Source organism: Brugia malayi, assembly GCF_000002995.4.
Source record: "Brugia malayi strain FR3 genome assembly, contig: Bm_v4_Chr3_scaffold_001, whole genome shotgun sequence".
Classification (NCBI taxonomy): Eukaryota; Metazoa; Nematoda; class Chromadorea; order Rhabditida; family Onchocercidae; genus Brugia; species Brugia malayi.
This window is the reverse complement of record NW_025062477.1, coordinates 6,857,305-6,877,548: the sequence shown is the minus strand read 5'-3', so window position 1 is coordinate 6,877,548 and position 20,244 is coordinate 6,857,305. Positions and strand designations below refer to the sequence as shown.

The following is a 20,244-nucleotide window of genomic DNA, read 5'->3' as shown; positions in this document are numbered from 1 at the left end:
CCACAAAATATTCATTTTTAAGAAAATTATCAAGTAAAGAGCTTTCATGAATTAGCTATATATATACAAGAGAAGGAAAACTAATTTTTTATTGCATAGGCTATTTTTTGATTAAAACAAATGTATTTTATAATGGCATGCCCAAAAACGTAAATAGACTTCCTGCAGATACGTACTCAGCTTCCAGAATTAGTAAAAAATTCTAGAAGCTAGGTACGTACCGACAGGAAAACAAGGCAAACAGGTATGGCGGTAATTCATGATTAGCTTTACTTTCTTTACAACCAAAAACTTAATCTGATCTAATATTAATAAATTGAGAATGTAATAAAAAATCTAAAATTAAGTTTTTTTATGAATCAGAATCAAGAAGATTTAATGCTAAAAATTAAAGTTGCATTTTCTTCAATGGAAACAGAAACACAAAAACGAAACACTTTACTTCGCATAAGTTAAAACTCACTCGAGTCTTATGTCGTGTCACTTTCTATAGCAAAAAGTATAATATTTTAAGAAATGCTTCAATATACAGAATTGAATTGGGAATGTTAATTATTATTCAAAAATTTGTAGGGGAGAAGGACAAACCAGATGTAGTGACACCTTTGCAGTTCTTGCTTTGGGTTCTATCGTTATTAGAATTCATCGATGGCCTACACATCTCACTCCCATTTTTGAATTCTTCTGTGGCAAAACATTGATTTTCCATATCTATATTCACTTTCTTCACCTAAAAGCATATTAAATAGGTGTGAAACTAACATCAGTCCGTATTTTGAAACAACCCTTCAAACATATGATTGCACAGAAATAATAATGAGTATATACAATTAAGTGTTTGAAATAGCGAACAGTCCTAGTTTTGAAAAAAATTGAAAGAACAAAGAGTGAAAATACGCTTCCCCTTTTAGAAAAAAAGAAATGTTACTAAACATTAACAACTACCAGTTATGTTCTTTGCAAAATTATAGAATGCTAAGCTTCATTTTATATCTTACAATACATATATATTGAGGTTTGAAGTCAAAATATTCGTGAGACAGGCAGGATAATCAGAAAAATTATGACAAAATTAAAACAAATATAAATTTATATACTCAGATTGTGCAAAGAAAACAATTTGCGTCTTTTATTTTTTATTTGAAAAAATATTAAACAGTGCGAGTGGTCACTAGGATAAAGGTGATCAATTGCAATGGAAAAATTTTTAGAAAGACACTATTCTTTCTTATCTCAACAATGCAGAAAGAGGATAGCTTACTTGAGTAGTTACACTGCCCGCTGAATTTGCCATTAAAGATTAATAGCTTCTGGGTAGCACTGTAAAATCCAGAAAAGTAAAACAATATAAAACGTTTAGATTTTGTTTCCTTTCACTTTTACTTGTTCTCGATCTTTTTGAAAACTTAAGGCATTATTTAGTCTGAAAATCTGCAAATTAAGAATGTGAGAGACATTACTATCAGACACTGGCATGATTACCTAAAAACAATTAGACAAAGCACTAATTTGACCTTAATTGGACTTCGATACTCCAGATCCGGGATCTATGTCATATATATGGTTCAGATTTACACTTTGATATTAATAACTGAGTAGCTTCAAACAAACCTAGAAGCCCTATATATTTGTTAATTTCTTTTCAGTTCTCATAGAGTTCCAAAAATATATTCCACTGTACTCCGATATTATCTAGTTGAATGCACACCCATTCCATAACCACATACTACACTTAATGCCGAATTTTTGTGTAAGATTCCATTCTTTCCATAACAACTATTACTTATTGAAAGTTAACTTTTGGTGACAAAATTAAGAGCTAAATTTTGGTGCAACAAAATTTTAGAACTTATAAAATAAAATGAAGTGGTTCGAAATTTAACACCCGCACTTTTTTCTTTTCTTCACCAATGAAATAACATAGGAGTCTGACAGCAGCAAAAGATGTAAGCACGGCAATCGGTATCGACAACTGCTTCTTGGTCGGGTCTTTCTTCCGTCCAAATCAGCAAGCTTCTCGTTAATGCTTTGTTCCTGTTTCCTGTAAACATAATTGCTTTCTTTTAAATCAGAGAAATCAAATTTCCGGTGACTTTCATACGTTAGAATATTTCAGACAAAATATAATAATCAACGGAAAAACTTTATAGGTATTTTATTTCTTGTCATATGTTTCTTGCCACAAAAGTAAAATTCTAAACATGGTTAATGAATGAATGAACAGAGTGATGGAAAACATTGTGAGTCCAGAAAAAATAAGGACAAAGAATCCTTAATATGCATCATCAAGTGAACAAAAATCATAAACTGAAACGTAATATATTTCAACCAACTAAAAATACCTGCACCAAATGGTTATGTAAAACTAAAAAATTCACACACAATCCGTTCCAAACCGTTAAAACTATACAAATGCATGACTTATCAACAATATGGTCAGGGCCATGCACCAAAAGTATTAATAAATTAAAGGTAATTTCATAATAGTAAGACGCTTTACATTTTAGAAAAGATGAGAAAACAGATTAGTCTTAATAAATAAAACGATCGCTACACGCCCCTTCTTCCACTTATTTAGCATCGTCAGATAGAGATAAATATGAGTGATGAAAACGAAAGTATAATGTTCTAAGAGCAAAGCGTATCTGGAGCAAAATCTGGCACAATTTTTTCCTTCGTTAATAAAGTTGAAATGTCTTATTAATTACTTATATAAAAAGTGCCATCGATCAACGAAAAAGTAGCTACATGATCTTCTATATTCTACTATATAGTCAATTGCATGAATGAAATGTCCTCCTTTATCGAATATAAGTTAGAAGATTTTAGAATTAAATCATTAGAACAACTTTTTTTTTTTGTCCGGTGAAATTGCCAAAAAACGTTTTGAAAGAATTTCACCAGAGTTGAACTGCTTCGTTAGCTTCTTGGTAGTAGCAACAGAATGCAACGTTAAAGAAAATTACGTAGAATAGAAGTTAAGGGTATGGAAAAAATAACTGGAAATTTATAAAAGTAAATAAACCTTGGTGGAGGCATAAAGTGAGAAATCCGCTTGTTCAGTAACCAAGAATGATACTAATCGTTTCTAAAAATACACTGTCTTAATAAAATGAAAGCAGAAGAAGGACATTTAACATGCGAAGATAATGGAGCAATTTGAAAAACACTAAAACGAGATATGAGATAGGAGATTTATTTTAAGCAATATGTAACCACTCTTAAAATACATCAACGGTGAAATCAAACAGTGATAAAAATTATTGAGAAATGATAGGATTTAAACGAATGCAACCTCAATTAATAGTATATAAAAACAAAGTGCAGGATAACAAATTCTGATTCTAATGAAATACCATTCGATATGAAAGGAAAGAAAACTACATGGAACGATGGAGTCTCGTTATTCGATCTATACACACTGATCAGTGATGTTATCAATATCAGCTTTGAAATTTGTTTTATATATGGATTGAAAGGAAGTTAGAATTCATACAGGGAATATAAATTATACCCATAAGAAAATATGATGAAGTAATGATTTGTTTATAAGTCGCTTGTAATTTATATCATATAAAATTGAAAAATCATGGTGCATGCAGTGAAAAAAACAAATTTCGTCGTAGTTGATAATGCCTAAGTCACCGATGTTCAACCCCAAATATTAAAAGTTTCACCAAATTTGGAAAACTCATATGGTAATTATTGCTAAGAAATGATCTGTATAAATTAACCTAATAAAAACTCATATGAAAAGAAACCATAGCTTAAGTATAACTAAATTCAAGAAAAATTTTTTTGAATTTGTAAGAACAGAAATTTTCAAACGTCTGAACTGAAGTGCTTAGTTCAGTAATTAATCAGTATGAAATGTTTTATATATGTTGACTGGAAAATGCGATCAACCTTTACTCCCACTACACTCCCTTTTACTCCTAAAAAAATTTATTACATCCCTCCAAGAAAGTTTTGGCCACTCATATTAAGTAGCATTAAAATGAGGTATGACATGTTCACTTAAAAAGCATTATCAAAACACATCATTATTCATCAGGTGATAATCAGCAATGCTAAAATAATTAATAACTAAAGATTATTACCCAAAACATGCTATGCAAAGTATAAAATGTATTATATATGTTTTTTTTCGATAGTCGAAATACCTAAATTAATACTGATGTTTGAAAGCGTTAGCTAATTTGAGTATTTGGTGTAAACCGCTGCATAAGACTGAATACGCGAAAGAAATGACCTTGTCTTACATACTAACTCATTAGTCTATCTTTCAATTTAAAACCCGTAAAAAACTACACAAACGCTTATCTGTGCCAGAAACAGCATCATCAAACACATGAACGCAATTAACAGACAACATCTCATATTATCCATTCAAATAATTTATTAGAAATACTCTGAAATCCAGCACAAACCCAGCAGAACTATCCTTCCCTACAAACAAATAGAAGATGGATCTCCCTTAAAACTAACAGCGTTGCGATCTACTTAGCTGACTCTGTCTTGTCAAAGATTATTACGTAAATTGTTATGACTAGGTTGAAGACATAATTTTAAATCATTTGTATCATGAACAGATAATATAAAAGTACTTTTAAAAAATTAATCCGAAAGCAAGACTTCATCTGCCGTATCGTAATCAGTTCATCATTTTTAATAAATTAGAAAAGATATCAGAAAAAAACAAAACAAAATTCAGGCATCTATCTAATAATAAATGACAAGTGGCACTTATCAACACTTACGCTTCCGGCGCACTCCATTTCAGGAAAACAATCCATTATTGCAAACAATCATGAGCAAGAAAACTGTTACTCATGATCAGCTTAGTGCAGGACCAATGGACAAGCCTTTCGCACAGTTCCGTTGCCTACTGATTAATATTTGCGTTTCCAATTAGTTTGGGCGAGAAAACTTATTCGATAAGTTTTCGAGTTTCTTCAAGAATAATGTGAACGATTTTCGTGCTGTAGTAGATATATACTTCTGATGACCGTTATTATTAAATTATAAATCGACGAACTACTGTGAGATTAAATTATAAATGAATATTCCAACAACTCCCTTATATAAGCCATGAAAATCGTGGTGCTCCGAGGATAATTTGATTGGTTTATAAACGCCCAAAATCAATGACCATCCGAGCAGCTAGCTGATAAAAATAATGATTTAAACAGCGCTAAAGCATCCTTAAAAGATTTGCAAAAAAAAAGAAAAAAGAAAAGAAAAAAAAACGAAACTTTGTTAAAAGGAATTTCTAGAGACATAGTAAAGGAAATTTTTCTTATGTTCCTAGAAAAAATACTGCAAATCCTATTATTAATATTTAGTTTTGAAGTTACATCTTGAAACTGCTATACCAATCTCCAAACCAATCATATTCAGTTTTTTCTTCTATATTATTCTCGCGCTTTCCAGCCAGAAACTAAAGAATAAAAATCTAGCCTAGTATTTTGACAGTGTGGCTCAAGCTAAATCAGCTGATAATTTCATGAGACAGCCTATCTCGTTGATTATGATCGTAATCCAGTTCGCTACAATGTCTTCTCAACCTCTTGGAATTCCTAAGGATACTTGCTTCGCTCTGCTCGAACACTCTTTATTGCCAGTTCTTTTATGCGGAATTGAATGTTTCTAGCAGAAATGAACGTCGAGAGTCGGGAAAATGTAATATATAATACGATGAAAGAAACGGTCGGAAGAAACCGCAAAATAGTTCCTTCTGTTGATGAAGTTTATTTCAAATACAACCACTTTTGAATACCTATCTGGTACATTGAAGCAGTTCAATATGATCATGATTCAGAGCTTCAAAAATTGCAATTTGATCCGGAGCTGCGATATCTACAACAACAAAAATGAAAATGGGAATAACTGCGGCCAAATACTATTTCCCCCTCTACCTCTGAGCACTCATTTGTAGCTTGCAAGGGAAAGAAATTAAAGTAAAAGCTACTGCGAACTTATAAAAAGCATTTAATTTTAAAAGATAATTGCAATAAATCAAATTTTTTAATTTTTCAGATACCGCAGAGAAGGAATGAGGTAGTTGCTTTGAAAGATGTTTTAGTGGGTTGAAGTTCACATGCCAATAAAGCTATTATAAGTTTTCAATTCCTTATCAACTTAATGCATTTAAAATAAATAAAAAAAAAAAAAAACAGAAGTCAAAGTCCATCAGTTCTCAGAAAATAAAACAAGTACTTGAAAAAAGGAAAAACAGTTTTTGGAAGTAAGTTTTTTGCTTAAAAAACATCAAAATGCATAACTTATGTAAAATTGGTTGAACCAGTGATGACATTTAGAAAATTATGATTTCACCGCTAAAACGATTTATCTTGGTATTAGTAGTTACCCGATGTGCTCTGAAATTCCAAAATTTATTTTTCTCTGTCGTCAAGGAGACTCGATTGCGGCTATAGGAATCAGTAATTAGTAACATATCAAAAAGTACGTAACAAGCGAGTACAAGTTCGAGACGGAAAGAGGAAGTGTGAGTTTGACAATCGAAAATTTGACCGAAAATTTCAATATATTCACATTTCAAATAAACATGAGAAGTGTTAATGACAGTAAAAACATTCCTTAGGTTAAATTAAGACAAACCGAAACAACTAATATTCACTTAATTGAAGGTAAATAAAAAGATGTTGAAGTACAGTGGTATTGAAGTGAGAGACCTGAAGTCAATACATATCAAAAATGAAAATAATGGTTTTTCCAATGTAAAATTTTGAGTACTAGCAGAAAAGAGAGGAATGAGCAATGATTGACAGTTAATAATTTCTATTCTAACTCGCAGTATGATAAGTGAACAATTAACAACTGTTCATTGTTGACATTTCCAAGAATAACGATAACCAGAAACAAAAAATGTAAAATTTGAAGAAATTGCGACATGGTATGAACATCTGGAAAAAAGTGCATGTCTGCATGCAAACTTCTCCTCAACTTGTCTTGTTCACCTGAGAAGGGATGAACACAAACAAAAAACTGCACATCTAAGAGGGATAATTGCCAAAACAACCAACACTAACGCACTGCGCTACTATCTACAGGCAAACGTTCGGGTCGTCATTGTGCAAAAATCAGTATCTCACATTGAGGAGATGTGCTCGGAAATTTCGTGAGACGTTGGGGGGGATGGTTTTTTTGTTTTCGTTTATATTAAGAATAGGTGGTTTAATTGTTTTTAGAAGTAGTATTATTTTAATTCTGAAGCACTAAATGTTTTTGTTTTGAGAGTTGGATAACTTGGTAGAAAAAAATATGTAAGTGGACTTTTTAGATTTTATCAAAACATGAACTTGTACAAACAATCTGATGTAACCGGACACTGGTATGTTTCAACGGGATAAACAGAAGAATTAGCCTTTGCTTTTGCACCGTTTCTATCCTTTGTTTAAAAGGAAAAAAAAAGATTTTAATAATGTTCTTACCGACCAAACACTACATGTTTTAGTTTAGTTATTGACAAGAACTGCATTTTCTTTTAACCTGATCAGTAGAGCTACTTAATGTTCAAGGGACATGCTATCATCTAAAATATCCTTGACATTCTGGAAAACTTCAATACCAACTGAATATGTCTAGCATCTTCTAAGCTTGAAGCTTCTCAAATCGACTTGTCATCAATTCAGGCCATTTTTTATTGCTCGCTCAATTTATGATTTATAGTAATTTAAAATTTAAATTTAAGTGGTGTGCTTTACTAAAATCTGATCTGTCAACATTTCATGTAACGTCTTTCAGACATGTTTGAAGCTTTTTGTTCGTCCATTCCTTCGAGATCTGATATCCGGTTGGTTTGCTGCAGTAATACATGTTGCTCGAATTTTCCATTTGATGTGCATTCATAAGTTTGTCTACTAAACATAAGGAAACATAAGGGAAACGTTCATTAAAAAAACTATGAAAAGGTAATAGTACTATGACAAAAAAGAAATTCTCGCAATATTCTTTCATTAAACTGTAAAATAATGAGATGGAGGATTGTTTTCAAAATTTGTTTGCAGACTTTTGCTACTTTTTACATCAGTTTTCATTCAGATGCTACCTGATTTTATGTCACAGTTTAGCCACAGGGAATCAGTGAATAATCTGAACACTAACATCAACAACTATCAGCAGATAAAAGAGGTTTTTAGATCTTTTGATGCAGATTTGTGACGAATTTAAATATCAAGTCTGTGTGAACTATTACATGCAAGTATTTTAACATCTAATTAGCTTAATTATATACTAAAGAAGTGAAAGTTGTGCATTACTTATTGCATTACTTTATTATTATTTAAAAAAGAATTTTCTATTGCAAAGTAATTATATATGTATATGTATTAGCAAATATGCAAATTAATCTTAACTTTAATTTTTAATGATACCAATAGGCTAAGCTATTTTCCAAAGATTTTCATAAAAAAATTTCTTTGTTTCCTTGTTGATTGAGACATTAATAAGAAGAAAATGAGTTTTTGTGACAGATAAGAGTTGCAAATCTTTCAAGCAAATCAGTAGTACACATAAGGGAGTAGTTTTGATAAACTGGTGATGCTACTTATGAATGATCTAGAATGTAATGCTTGCTTACGAATCCCAATCAATTGGTTAAATCGAATCTTATCTCTGAATTAATGGTTATGGTCAGCTCAGCAATGATTCGCTGTCTCCTTTCTTTGCGATAATTAATTATGTGTGAAGATTTGGTGATATTAGGAAAATGGTGAGTAATTATTGTCAATGAAAAAAGAAAGTGAAATTGTTCCTGAAGGATTCACCGTGCACTTCCATTTTTATCTAACGCATAAGTTAACTACCGACTTATTTGATCTAGTATCACTAAAATAAGTAATATTTTTTCATCCGAATGTTTTCAAGCCTACATAAAAGAAATCTAAATCTGACCATTTTAACAAGAATAAGCAAATATCAGACAAAGTTATATTGCTGTACTCGCACTCATCCAGTCTTGCAATATTTCCATCAGTGATTTAAAGCCCTCTCAATTCAAAAAATCCTTTAAAAAAGTAATCTAATGAATGAAGCCAGCAAGTCTTTCACTCAAATGAATTACCGTAGGAAAAACACTCCAACATTTCATCTTATTATACTGTAACAGGTAGTTCAAAACAAATTGGTGCCATCACAAGCTTTGATTTAAGTAAGAATTGATATAACAACTGAATGCTGAAGTGTCCATGACATTTATCTATATAATAATACAAACAAATTACAGCAAAAGCATGATTTCATCAAAATTTCAACAGGCAATGTTAATGTTCCCGACGCCGAAATGATTTTGACAGTAGTTGTCTTGATGTTAAAGCAGATTATTATTAATTTTCTGCCTAGTATCGGCCTAGTATCGTCCTTCTAACACACAACAAAAAAGATTTAAAGTTATTCTTAAACGATAATCATCTAGTACTCTTCACATAAATAACTAACAATAACAAGAACGCCACTCATATTTGCGATTCAAGTTTAATAAAATACTCGTTTATATAAATTTGCATGATGGTAGATCTATTTATCTGGAATTACAGCAAATTCATCTTTCAGCCAATGTATAAAGCTTTTTTGAAGTAGCAGTAATTATACATAGTGATGATTTTTATCTCATTTGTTTCAAATAAATAACTTTTCAATCATTTATTATAAATTAACTTTAAGAAATTTGTAGAACTTCGAAATCATTAGAAATAATGTATAAAACTAGATAATCATTCCCCTGATAGAAAAGCACATTTCACCCTTCAACCACATGTCATATTTCACCATTTAGAAGAAATCGCAATAACAGAGAATCCATCTTCCTGAGGATCGCTACTACATATTTTTTATTAAAATCGCTCTGCATAAGAAAAATTTCCCATTACTCATATATTCATTTGCTTTCCAAACTAACAACACCACAAAGATTACGTGTAAGCATTTTATTTCTACAAAGAAAAGACAAAATTTTGAAAAATCTAATAATTTATATCGTATTTTTATTCTAATACTAGCAGTCATTTCACGTATCTCATAAAAAATATACATTTATGTGCCCTTCGTTGCAACATTTGTTTTTTAAATCAGTGATTTCTAATTGAAATTAAATTGATTTTAGGTTTCCTGAATAGAAAAGTCTATGCCATTAAGACAAATATAACTTCTGCCAATCAACATTTAAAAAACTATTAAATTTTATGGAATGCTGTAACAACATACTCGGCACTTTTGCCGAAGAAATATTACAACTAGCTAGTTCAGTTAAGTTTAATCTGATTAAATCCAGTAGAACTTCTGGATCTATTCCACAGAACATCATGTGAAAATAAATGTTTCCCATTATTTTTTTTTGGATTTCTTTTTATATACGATTCAGAAAATTAACTGAACAAATCTTATTAATTTAAAAAAGAAAAAAACAACTGAAATATTTTTTATATAATTTGGTATGATGATGGTTGTAAAATCTCTCTTTCATGATTATCTTGATTGATAAACATTTATACTTGAAATATTTGTAGTATTATTTATAACACTATAAATATTCAGAGTTTAAGGTTTTTTGCAATCTATAGATCCTGTAAGTTAATTAAAAAAACATTTAATTTCAAACTCATTAGAGAAGCAAATGTTTATCTCAAGTAATTTTCTTTTAAATATTTAAAATTTGATATTATGAGGAGAAAACAGCAGGGGAGATTATTTCATGTCTTCGCAACCTTCTACAAAACTGCATTACTAGATCAGTAAGTACAAGCATACATGGAATGATAAGCAAACCGTGAAAAACGCATAGAAAAATGCACAGCAACATCGTTTTCACAAACACCTGAAATTAGAACAATATTACATTTCAAGTGTATTAGGCGACTTTTAAGGGTTAAACTGTAAAAAGTTTTCAGTATCGGCTTGTACGATACATTGACTGAAAAATTAAATCAAGAGAAATATTGATATTTTGTTTCTAAAGAATAATTATCAGAACTATCTGTTCATTTTTTTAAAAAAAAAAGTATCTCAATAAATTGAAATGTCATTGTCCACTTAAATCAAAAACTCATGAAGAAAAAAAAAAAGAAAGAAAGAGAAAACACACCTGTGCTATATACAGCTCTTTAAAGAAAAGACCAAACAAGCACAAACTTGTGCTTATCGATGCTTGCAATGCAGGAAGTGCAACTGATGCAAAACATATCCGCAACTTGTCCTTTACTGCTAGTTGTCGATTGGTGGTTATTCCTGAGAAAAGTTTACTATCAACACTCTAAATAAAATTAAAACTCCCGAGAAATTAAGAAATTTTGGTCTTCCTTCGTTTTGCTAATCCCATTCATTTATTGTCTAAGCCTTAGTCCATCTTGCGTCCAATCATGCAATATTTTATGCGATAGAGTGAAGCTATCGTAATAACATAGCAAAGTCTTACCGTTGCTGTTATAGTGATAAGCCACATGAGCTGGTATATCAACACTAAAACCCATTGAAATTAACATCGCAGCCATCATGATTGGTTCCAGATTAAGACCCATTAGAGTTAGTATTCCAACTATGCCTTTAAAAGAAAACTTTTCTGCTAATTTGACAACTGCGCAAAACTTACTGACAAATATCGCATATATAACCTACTCAATTAAGTAAAATAACGAGTTGTTTTGAAGTTTTTAAAAGTCAAATAAGAAAAAGTGGAATTTTTGTTAAGTTTTAAATTTATATAAATTTAGAAACTTTTCGATTAATAACAGACCAGTCATAATGGAAACGATAGCAACAGATACAACAGCCACTGTGAATATATCGTATAAAAAGATGAAAGAAATGAATGCCATACAAAGTAATATGCCAAGCGCTGATTGCCATGCATCTGTTGTCATATTATCAATCAAATCTAAGAATATTGCATCGTCCATGAAAACAGTTACGTTGAATTCCCTGGAAGATGAAACTTCTTCATTCATTGCATTGTTTTATTTCATTATCATAGTATTCTTATTATTACTATCACTTCTTGTTACCACATAGTTTTATCATTATAAAGATAATCAATTGTCAGTTGTCTTTTAAGCTGGTCACCAAATAGCCTTATCAAGATCAAGAAATCGTCAAGAATATTTTAACCATACAATTTTAATCAGGAATTGCTCCATTTCTTCATAACTTGGATTAAATACGACAGATTTCAAATCTCATCAAGTATAGGAACGACATCTGTTCCTCAGTTTTTGAGTATCGCTACAAACCTGTACTTATCTATAATATCGCGCCATTTATTCAGCAGGACACCCCTTTGCGGCCAGTCCTTCAAATTTTCGCCATAATACGCGGTTGTAAAGAAGAATCTTAACAGGTGACCACTGTAAATAAGTTTCAAATTAAGCATAATAGCTTGAAATTCATTCTATTTTAGAAAAACCAATGCTGAATTTGGCCAATTTCATTTTTTTGCCATGACTCAGGCATAGAACGTATTTTGTTTTTGAAAGTGAAGTACGCTGAGGTACAATGAAAGGAACACAATAAACAACAGTCTGACTTCGGAATAAGGTCATCTTCGCAACTAATGTCCAACAAGACTTTTCATACATTATGTAATGAAATGATTAACAAATTATGTAAAAAGTTTTGAATACATAAAAAATTTTGGAAATTCTACATTAGATTCGGGTTTGTCTGAAAACCAACTAAAAAATTAAAGAAACAGTTACAAACTATGCCTAAATAAAATAAGCTTATTAAAAATTAAAAGTGAAATTTAAAGAGAAATTACGTTGTTTCGTCGAGAATCAAAAAACCGCGCCATCTCTGATATTCGGGCCAGTCTAAAAATATCGGCAAATCATCTTCTCTCAGTAAAATGGAACCATTTAATGAATCTGAAATCTTATGTCCAAATGAATAAAGCTTAAAATTTAAGATTATACACCAAAAAACGATTCTGTTGTTGAAAATGAAATATGCTAATGTACACTAAAAATCACAGTACATAAGAGTCTGATAATAATGTGCGGATGCTGCAGAAATTTCACTCACTGTTCGCATGTGGACAACTGCGCGGCATGGAAATGGTGCGCACTCACACGTACACACTGCACACACACATACATGCAGGATTGCATCTCGTTTGCTGTTACAGGAGAGAATCAATCCTGACATAATATAACTGCACCTCATTGATCATTGATGATGGAACAAACCATTGTTGTAATCTGCTTCATTCCATTGTTTCTCGAAATCAATGAAATCGCGAATGAAATAATTGGTACTCTGTGCGCCCCACGAACCATTCATGTGTTCCAATTCATAAATCATCTGATTAAGACGTTGAAAACGATACATATTTGATAGATTTCCAGGGTTGTTTACATAAAATTGTGGCATAGTATGCTCAGGTATCTGATACCATTGCAAAAGATCGTTCAACTGAACAAAAAGCGTTGAATTTTTCAAATTAACGCAGTCACTTGCCATTTCAACAGACGTGCATGCATGCAGTGACACAAATCTACGTTTTGCGTGAGCAGTCAATATGATGCACTGCTGGTTGCGGAACAGTTTTCCAAGTGTAATTAACTTGACTACTGGCGGTCACCATGTAATTTATTTGTATTAGAACTGAAGCTGCTATTTTACGATTGATAAATTCATAGTCTTTTGAATGCTCAGTCTTTTTACAAATTTCGGATTGAAAAGAAACCTCAATAAGTGGTGAATCCAATGGAAATAGTTTTTCAGATGTTAATTCAATTTTTATTTGAGTTATTCCCTGAAAAATAAAAAATTAAAAAGTATTTTATAAATTGAACAATGTTTCGTTACATATTTGTGCGGTAAAAGTTTAATTAAATTTCGCTAGCAGAAAAGGAAAACAAAAAGATTCAAAGCAAAATTGTTCATCTTTGTCGAAAAAGGTCCTCATAACTGAATATTTAAAACATACAAAAATTGAGATTATGATGAGAAGAACCCATGAACAAAATACACCGACAGCAAAAACTTTGTTAGTGACCAATGTGACGTAATCATCAAGTATAAAAGTACAAATGTTCTTTGCGCGTTCACGGAAATCTTGTGAGTTCTAAAAAAACACTTTCAACATACAGTGAACGGTCATTTTTTCAAAAGAGTAAGTTTGGAAGTGTTTTTCCAATGTTTCTATTTTGTGACAGGAAAAAGAAGTAGAAAAAGTAAGTGGATAGGTTAAGCGGTGCAAAAGTTGTTAAAGTTAACACAACATATTATGCTAATTCTAATCAACCTCTGACCTCCTTGTGACCTTTACCTCCACTCTTCTTATTCCGTATTCAAATAGATGTATGTGATCGATGGCGAAAACTTCACCTTTGTGTCATAATTTATTATTGTGCCTTTTTTCTCGTTGTCAATTTTGATTAAATGAGTATTTTGTTGTTCCGCTGCCATTTTCATTTCAAAATGTCCCGCAACACACATTATTGCCGAATAAAATGTTAACTGGAAAAATCAGAGAATACTCACTGCAGAAAATTTTGGTTATTTATCAAATATATTATGAGCTATTGTTAAATGAGTTTTGCTCGGCAAATTCCAACCTAAATTGTTTACAATTTAAGGAAGGGTGCGGTAATGTATATTGAATAAAAGATTTTATAGAATTAATTAGAAGTCCTCAATAGTTTCCAATTTTTCCTTTGTCACAAATAATCTTTTCCCTGTATTCCTTACACAAACAAAATTATTACCACTTTGAAAGCAATATATAAATTCAAAGAATAAACAAACAAATGAGCGGTTAGCTTTCATAAATAAAAAGAAGCTGTGGAAACGAAAATAAAATCAAAAATACCATAGTAAAATGAAATTCTTGGAGATTTCTTTAATATGTGCTATCTCTGATAAATCACAGTGAAAAGCAAAGTGAACTGACCTGATAAACATAATCCATGAAAATGGATGACATATTGCCAAAGCATAATACCGTAATGGAAGGTGAACCACTAACAGAACCAACTACATCAGCCAGAATATTCGTCAAGGCTGATATTAAGATAGCAGGCCCCGTTTCTTCTAATACCTGAAATATTTGATATATTTACCTAGAATTAATGAACAGGTAATCTTCTTTGCATTTCATGATATTTCCTCTATTCAAAAAAGGTCAGCCAACTGCTCTATAAAAGATTGTTGGTAACCAGTGCAAGACGATATGGAACGCAATCGTCCTTGACAGGATGTAAAATACATTCTCTCGTGACACGTTGCCATGCGTGTATCATCAAATAGGCATCGTCAACACCTGCAAAATAAACTTCCGGCAAAAGAATTCAATCATTGCATTTGAATTTTTAAATTTAAAAAAAATGTAAATAAATAAATGAAACAGAATTACACAGATGATATACTCTATGGAATAACTGCGCTGAATTAAGACATTTCCGCTACTTCAGAACAATAAATATTCGAAAGCGTGATCTTACCAATAGCAAGCGTAAGAAGTGGTGTTACAGATAGGATAGCATCATACCGTACTCCGACGGTTAATAGTAATCCGATTGCTGTTGCATTGGCCATCAGAGGACAAATACAGGCAAAGAGAGCTAAATAGATCTAAAAAACTAAACAAGTGGTAAGCATGCCTTCCAGTACTATATGGAAAATCCTGATTCTTGTTCACACTGGGTTCTTTTAATATATTGGAGTCATTTCCTCAATCAAATCGCTGTATTAAAGTGCTTTTCCTTAAAATCCCTTATCTTTTACTCATGATTGATAAGTTCTATCAAGACTGATAAGGATTTTATTACTATATTCACTACACCTACTATATATCCATACATTTGGAAAATTTCTTCTATTACCAAACCTTATAAATGCTCATTTGTTGCATATATATGGCGCTGACTGTTGTTGATATTGCTGAGCAAATGAACATAATACAAAAACCAACAACCAAATACGGTAATATACTTAGACCAGCACGAGATATCTCATAATCAATGTAATCAAACGATACCATCAATACACGAATGTGCTTTGGCTTATAATCACTAAAATTAAATAACTTTTTTTATATCATAACTTTCAAAAAGTTATTCCTTCCCATTAATTCAAATGATATTTCTTTGCCTCTTAATATATTGTGGCAACAACTTTGTTTCAATGTCAATTTAATAATGATTTACATGTTTTTTTTACAGTCTCTAGAAGATGACAATTTGCAGTGGATGTTAAATGAAGGAACTCTGAATGACATCTTTTGAAAAAATGACATTAGTATTGTGACCTTTGACTTTTCTATTGCTACTAGGATCTTTAAAATATTGAGGCCAATTCAATGAAGGCCACTAAAAATTAAGCCAAGTGTCTTGCTTCAGTAAAATGAGCAGCGGAAATTGCAAATCGAAATATTTGTAGTTTTTTAGTTGAAATGAAATCTGTTGCTGGATATATCCAATTGAAAAAAATTTTTTATTCAGCAAATTTGATTCGTAATGCATAAAGCACGCGTGCTGCTTTGACCAACATAAAATCTGTGTTCAGTTTTGCACGAAAGATGCGCAAGCCAATTTCAAATTTGTTAACATCTCTGTTTACTATGAAAACTTACTTTGACATTGCTGCCAATGGTATTAGCTTGACATTCAATGCTTCTTCGTCTTTTTGAAGAAAAAAGCTGCATGTATTTCGTATATCGCTAATAAGTTTTTCGCTTAATGAAAGGCTTTGCAGTAGTATGTAGTGTAGATGGCAATATTTCAATTAAACTTTTCAGCAGTTATTATGCGTGTAACTCAGACTAAAAAAAGTGATAAATATAGCTTAGCTTATTTGGACTACTTGAGAATGATATTATTATCACTATTGATATTTTTTCATAGTTCAACTTGTTGTAGAAGTTCAAGTTCAAATAATTATTTTAATCAGTTTCACTTTTTCTAATTTTTTCTGTCAAGAAGCAGAGTTATATTTACGTTTTTTGTTTAGGTCTTTTTTTTTGGTATAAGTCTGGAGAAAATATTACGGGGCCAACAATATAATTCGAAAAAAAAGTTTGTGTAGACAAATGTATAGGAATTGATAAGGTGACACGAGATCAAAACTTGAAAAAGACACATTTCTAGGACTTCAAATGTCTGTCAGATGTTCTGAATACATAAAATATTGTGGTGCACATCAGTCGGTTGATTGCCGTGGAATGAAACACAATCAGCTTGGTCACTCTATAATGATTATATAGCTGTCCAGGTGAAAGAAATTGAAGTAGCTAAGGTTGACGCAATAGATACGGTCTTTGTATTTACTTACTACTTCGTCTCCATATTTCCTGAGCATCTCATCCGCTGTGATTTTTCTACAATAGTGTTAGACAGGGATGATCAAAGGAGCAAACTTACTGTTGGAAGTAACGAACGATGCCCAATTCATACTGTCGGGTTTGCTTTACTGTCCAATCACCCACTCGTTCCCCGCGATACACAAGTTTGATCATCTTTGCCGATACCATATTTGTGATGAAAGGAGCATAATTCGTAGTTTCCGTAACTGAACTATTTATCTTATTATCCATTATTAGCGTGTCGTTTTTTAATTCTATTCCATTAAAATTCATCTGGAATGGTAATCATCTGAAAAGATCCAAAATTCTAAAATGTTGGTTTATAATCAAAATCATCCGCTTATTCACTGATATTACATAAACTCTTTTAAATAACCTAGTGGTGCAATCTTCCCAATGAATTTATTAAATAATCAGATTTTCGAATCGTATAATTTCAATGGTTAAAAAATAATAACGTTTTCCTGATTTGAAATACATTTTCTGTGTATTCCAACATAACCCAGTAGTTACCACTTCTACACTATAATCAGATATCTAATTCAGAATTAAAGGTTATATATATATATATATATATATATATTCAGTACCTGTATGTTAAAAGCATGCCCGTACATTTTGGAAATGGGATAATTCAAAGAAATTCGGTCGTTTAATGGTTGATGAGCTCGGAATCGTTCCAGCTGTACTTCAAAACCATTCTATAAAGCATCACTGTTTTTTTCTAGAACTTTATTTCAGTAGCTATATCGAGTATATCGAGTAAGCTATATCGAGTTTCATTCCGATATAGTTAAACTGGTATAATTTAAAAAAGTCCACTCACTGGATTTAAAGCCTCAGATTTTATAATATTTCTTATCATCGTCTTTCACATTAGTTCCATTCAAAATCCAAAGATTAATTATCTTTCAAAATTTGATGTAGTGGCTTAGCTAAAAATCAGGAAAAAGCTATAATCAGTCCAGTATTATCAAACTGGAATAAAGATAAAAGAGATCTAGCGACAAGGATTGTCATATTTTTCCATTAAACAGTTCAAATCCAACATATAGATTAAATGGTTTTTAAATGCATGAAAACAAAAAACTCTAATTTAGGGATGTCGATTGCTAGTTCAATTATTATTGTTATAGGAATGCTTAATAGATATAAATTTAATCTTCTATCCTAGCGGAAAAAAAAAACAGAAATATTGTTTTGGATCAGTAATTTCCAAAATTATATTCACAATTTAAAAAAAAAATGTTACATAAAATTGTTGCAGCGGAAGATTGAACAAACAGAAATTACGACAAAATTCATTGAAAGACTCTGCTCTACCAAGAATATGATTGTATATTGTAAAATTATTCGAAATCAATTCATCCACCTGAAAATGACATTTCCAACGACTGACTAGTTTCTTCGATGATGTAAAGGAAAAGTGCCAAAGTCTTCTTCTAGAAGTACAGTAATTTAATACAATCCGATGAAAATAAAAAAAGCATTGGCAGGTGTCTGAAATTCAAAATTCTATGATGGTAGGAAGGTCTCCTGTCGTTATTGCGATTTTGCGTAATTTGATTTACGTTCATAACTTTCTTTGCTCTTACTTCAACAGCTTCTTTCAGTATTTCCGCTTTCAGCGTTGAGCCACTATCTTTGGCAACGATAAGAGCCATCAAAAGGATTCCTTTACCGCTATGATTAGTGAATTCTTCTTGTACTGCGTATTCTTCACGTGAGCGTGCCCCGTATGGTATGAAACCCATTAGATCATTTTTAAAACTGCAATTTTGAGGAATACCTTCAAAAATTTATTTTATGATCTTAGTGAATTGCAAACTATTGAGCAAAATATCATTCTCTTTCAATTGAAATACTTCAAAATATACTCAAATTTTAATGTAACATTCTTGAATATAGCAAAACTAATTATCCTTAAGACTTTTCTTTTTTCTTAAGATATTTATATTCAAAATGCATTAACGTTGTTTCAACTTTTTGTTATCTATCACTATCGAAGAATAAAACAGAAGCAGAATAAGCTAAATTTAACTGAACACTTAAAAGTAATTATTAATTAATAAGAGATTTAAATTTAAGACTCAATTATTTGTATCCGAAATTAACAAAGAAAAAAACTAACGGCGTAGTGACAACTTTGGTGGCACATACAATAGATACCAAAACTGAAATAATAATTGCGCCACTGACATGATCTGCTATGAAGTACGACCAACGTCTATGTAGAAGATTAACAAATTGAACAAGACGTGTTTGACTTCCAGGTTCAGTAGAAAATGAATAAAAAGAGGATAAATGCATTGGTTAATTATAAAAGTAAGCAAGTGCTAATTTTGTCTCCAATCTGAAGGATGGATCAAATAAATTGATCAGTATTCCTCTGTTGCTCTTTTAATGAATTTCTTATTGGTCCAAAATTTTTTTCAATCTGGAATAAGAAAAAAGGAAAATCTTCAGAAAATGTGATTCTTCTCCATATGTGAATGAAGACAAAGGATGAAAGAAATGAAATCTATGATTGCTCTACAGCATCAAACATTTTACTTATCCATTGTTTTGTTCGACGACAGTAATCTTTCTATTGTTGTAACAAAAAAAGATAAGAAACGATTATATAAGTGAAAGAGGAAGAAAAGTTATTAATTAATTGTACCGTTCAAATTATAAAATAACAATCTACTTATAAATGATAACACAATTGTACGATATGATCGTTTAGGATATCTACTTGACAGTGAGTGTTTTAAAACCCTGAAGAAATGCTTTAAAAAAATTAAATATGGTAATTTTCCAAGAAGTTATCTATATGTAAAGAAGTGGATTACACATTCGTATTATTCATTCTAGAATAAATTGTGCTTATGAAAGACTAAAGAAGAATTGTAGTTTGGAAATCTATTTTCAAGAACCAATAATTATTC

General features: G+C 31.1%; 3 protein-coding genes across 3 annotated transcripts; 1 reads left to right on the top strand and 2 right to left on the bottom strand.

Annotated features, from left to right (window-relative positions):
• Positions 1–662: 662 nt before the first annotated feature.
• Bm1017 (Uncharacterized protein) lies at positions 663–3,039 on the bottom strand (the record flags this gene model as incomplete). Its single annotated transcript, XM_043080228.1, has 4 exons — positions 663–730; positions 1,262–1,320; positions 1,892–2,041; positions 3,026–3,039. The coding sequence occupies 4 exons, from the start codon at positions 3,037–3,039 to the stop codon at positions 663–665; spliced, it is 291 nt and encodes a 96-aa protein (XP_042936162.1).
• A 4,277-nt stretch (positions 3,040–7,316) lies between these two features.
• On the top strand, positions 7,317–7,887 carry Bm17643 (Uncharacterized protein; the record flags this gene model as incomplete). The annotated part of the gene is made up of 2 exons (XM_043080227.1): positions 7,317–7,358; positions 7,768–7,887. 2 exons carry the CDS (start codon positions 7,317–7,319, stop codon positions 7,885–7,887), a joined length of 162 nt encoding a protein of 53 aa, XP_042936161.1.
• Positions 7,888–10,678: 2,791 nt separating this feature from the next.
• Bma-ptr-12 (Uncharacterized protein) lies at positions 10,679–19,624 on the bottom strand (the record flags this gene model as incomplete). The annotated part of the gene is made up of 19 exons (XM_043080226.1): positions 10,679–10,834; positions 11,102–11,244; positions 11,432–11,557; positions 11,750–11,934; positions 12,243–12,356; positions 12,770–12,875; positions 13,197–13,422; positions 13,697–13,765; positions 13,940–14,077; positions 14,341–14,472; positions 14,906–15,052; positions 15,171–15,274; positions 15,456–15,585; positions 15,842–16,025; positions 17,373–17,587; positions 17,905–18,015; positions 18,567–18,686; positions 18,910–19,084; positions 19,446–19,624. The coding sequence occupies 19 exons, from the start codon at positions 19,622–19,624 to the stop codon at positions 10,679–10,681; spliced, it is 2,760 nt and encodes a 919-aa protein (XP_042936160.1).
• Positions 19,625–20,244: the final 620 nt, after the last annotated feature.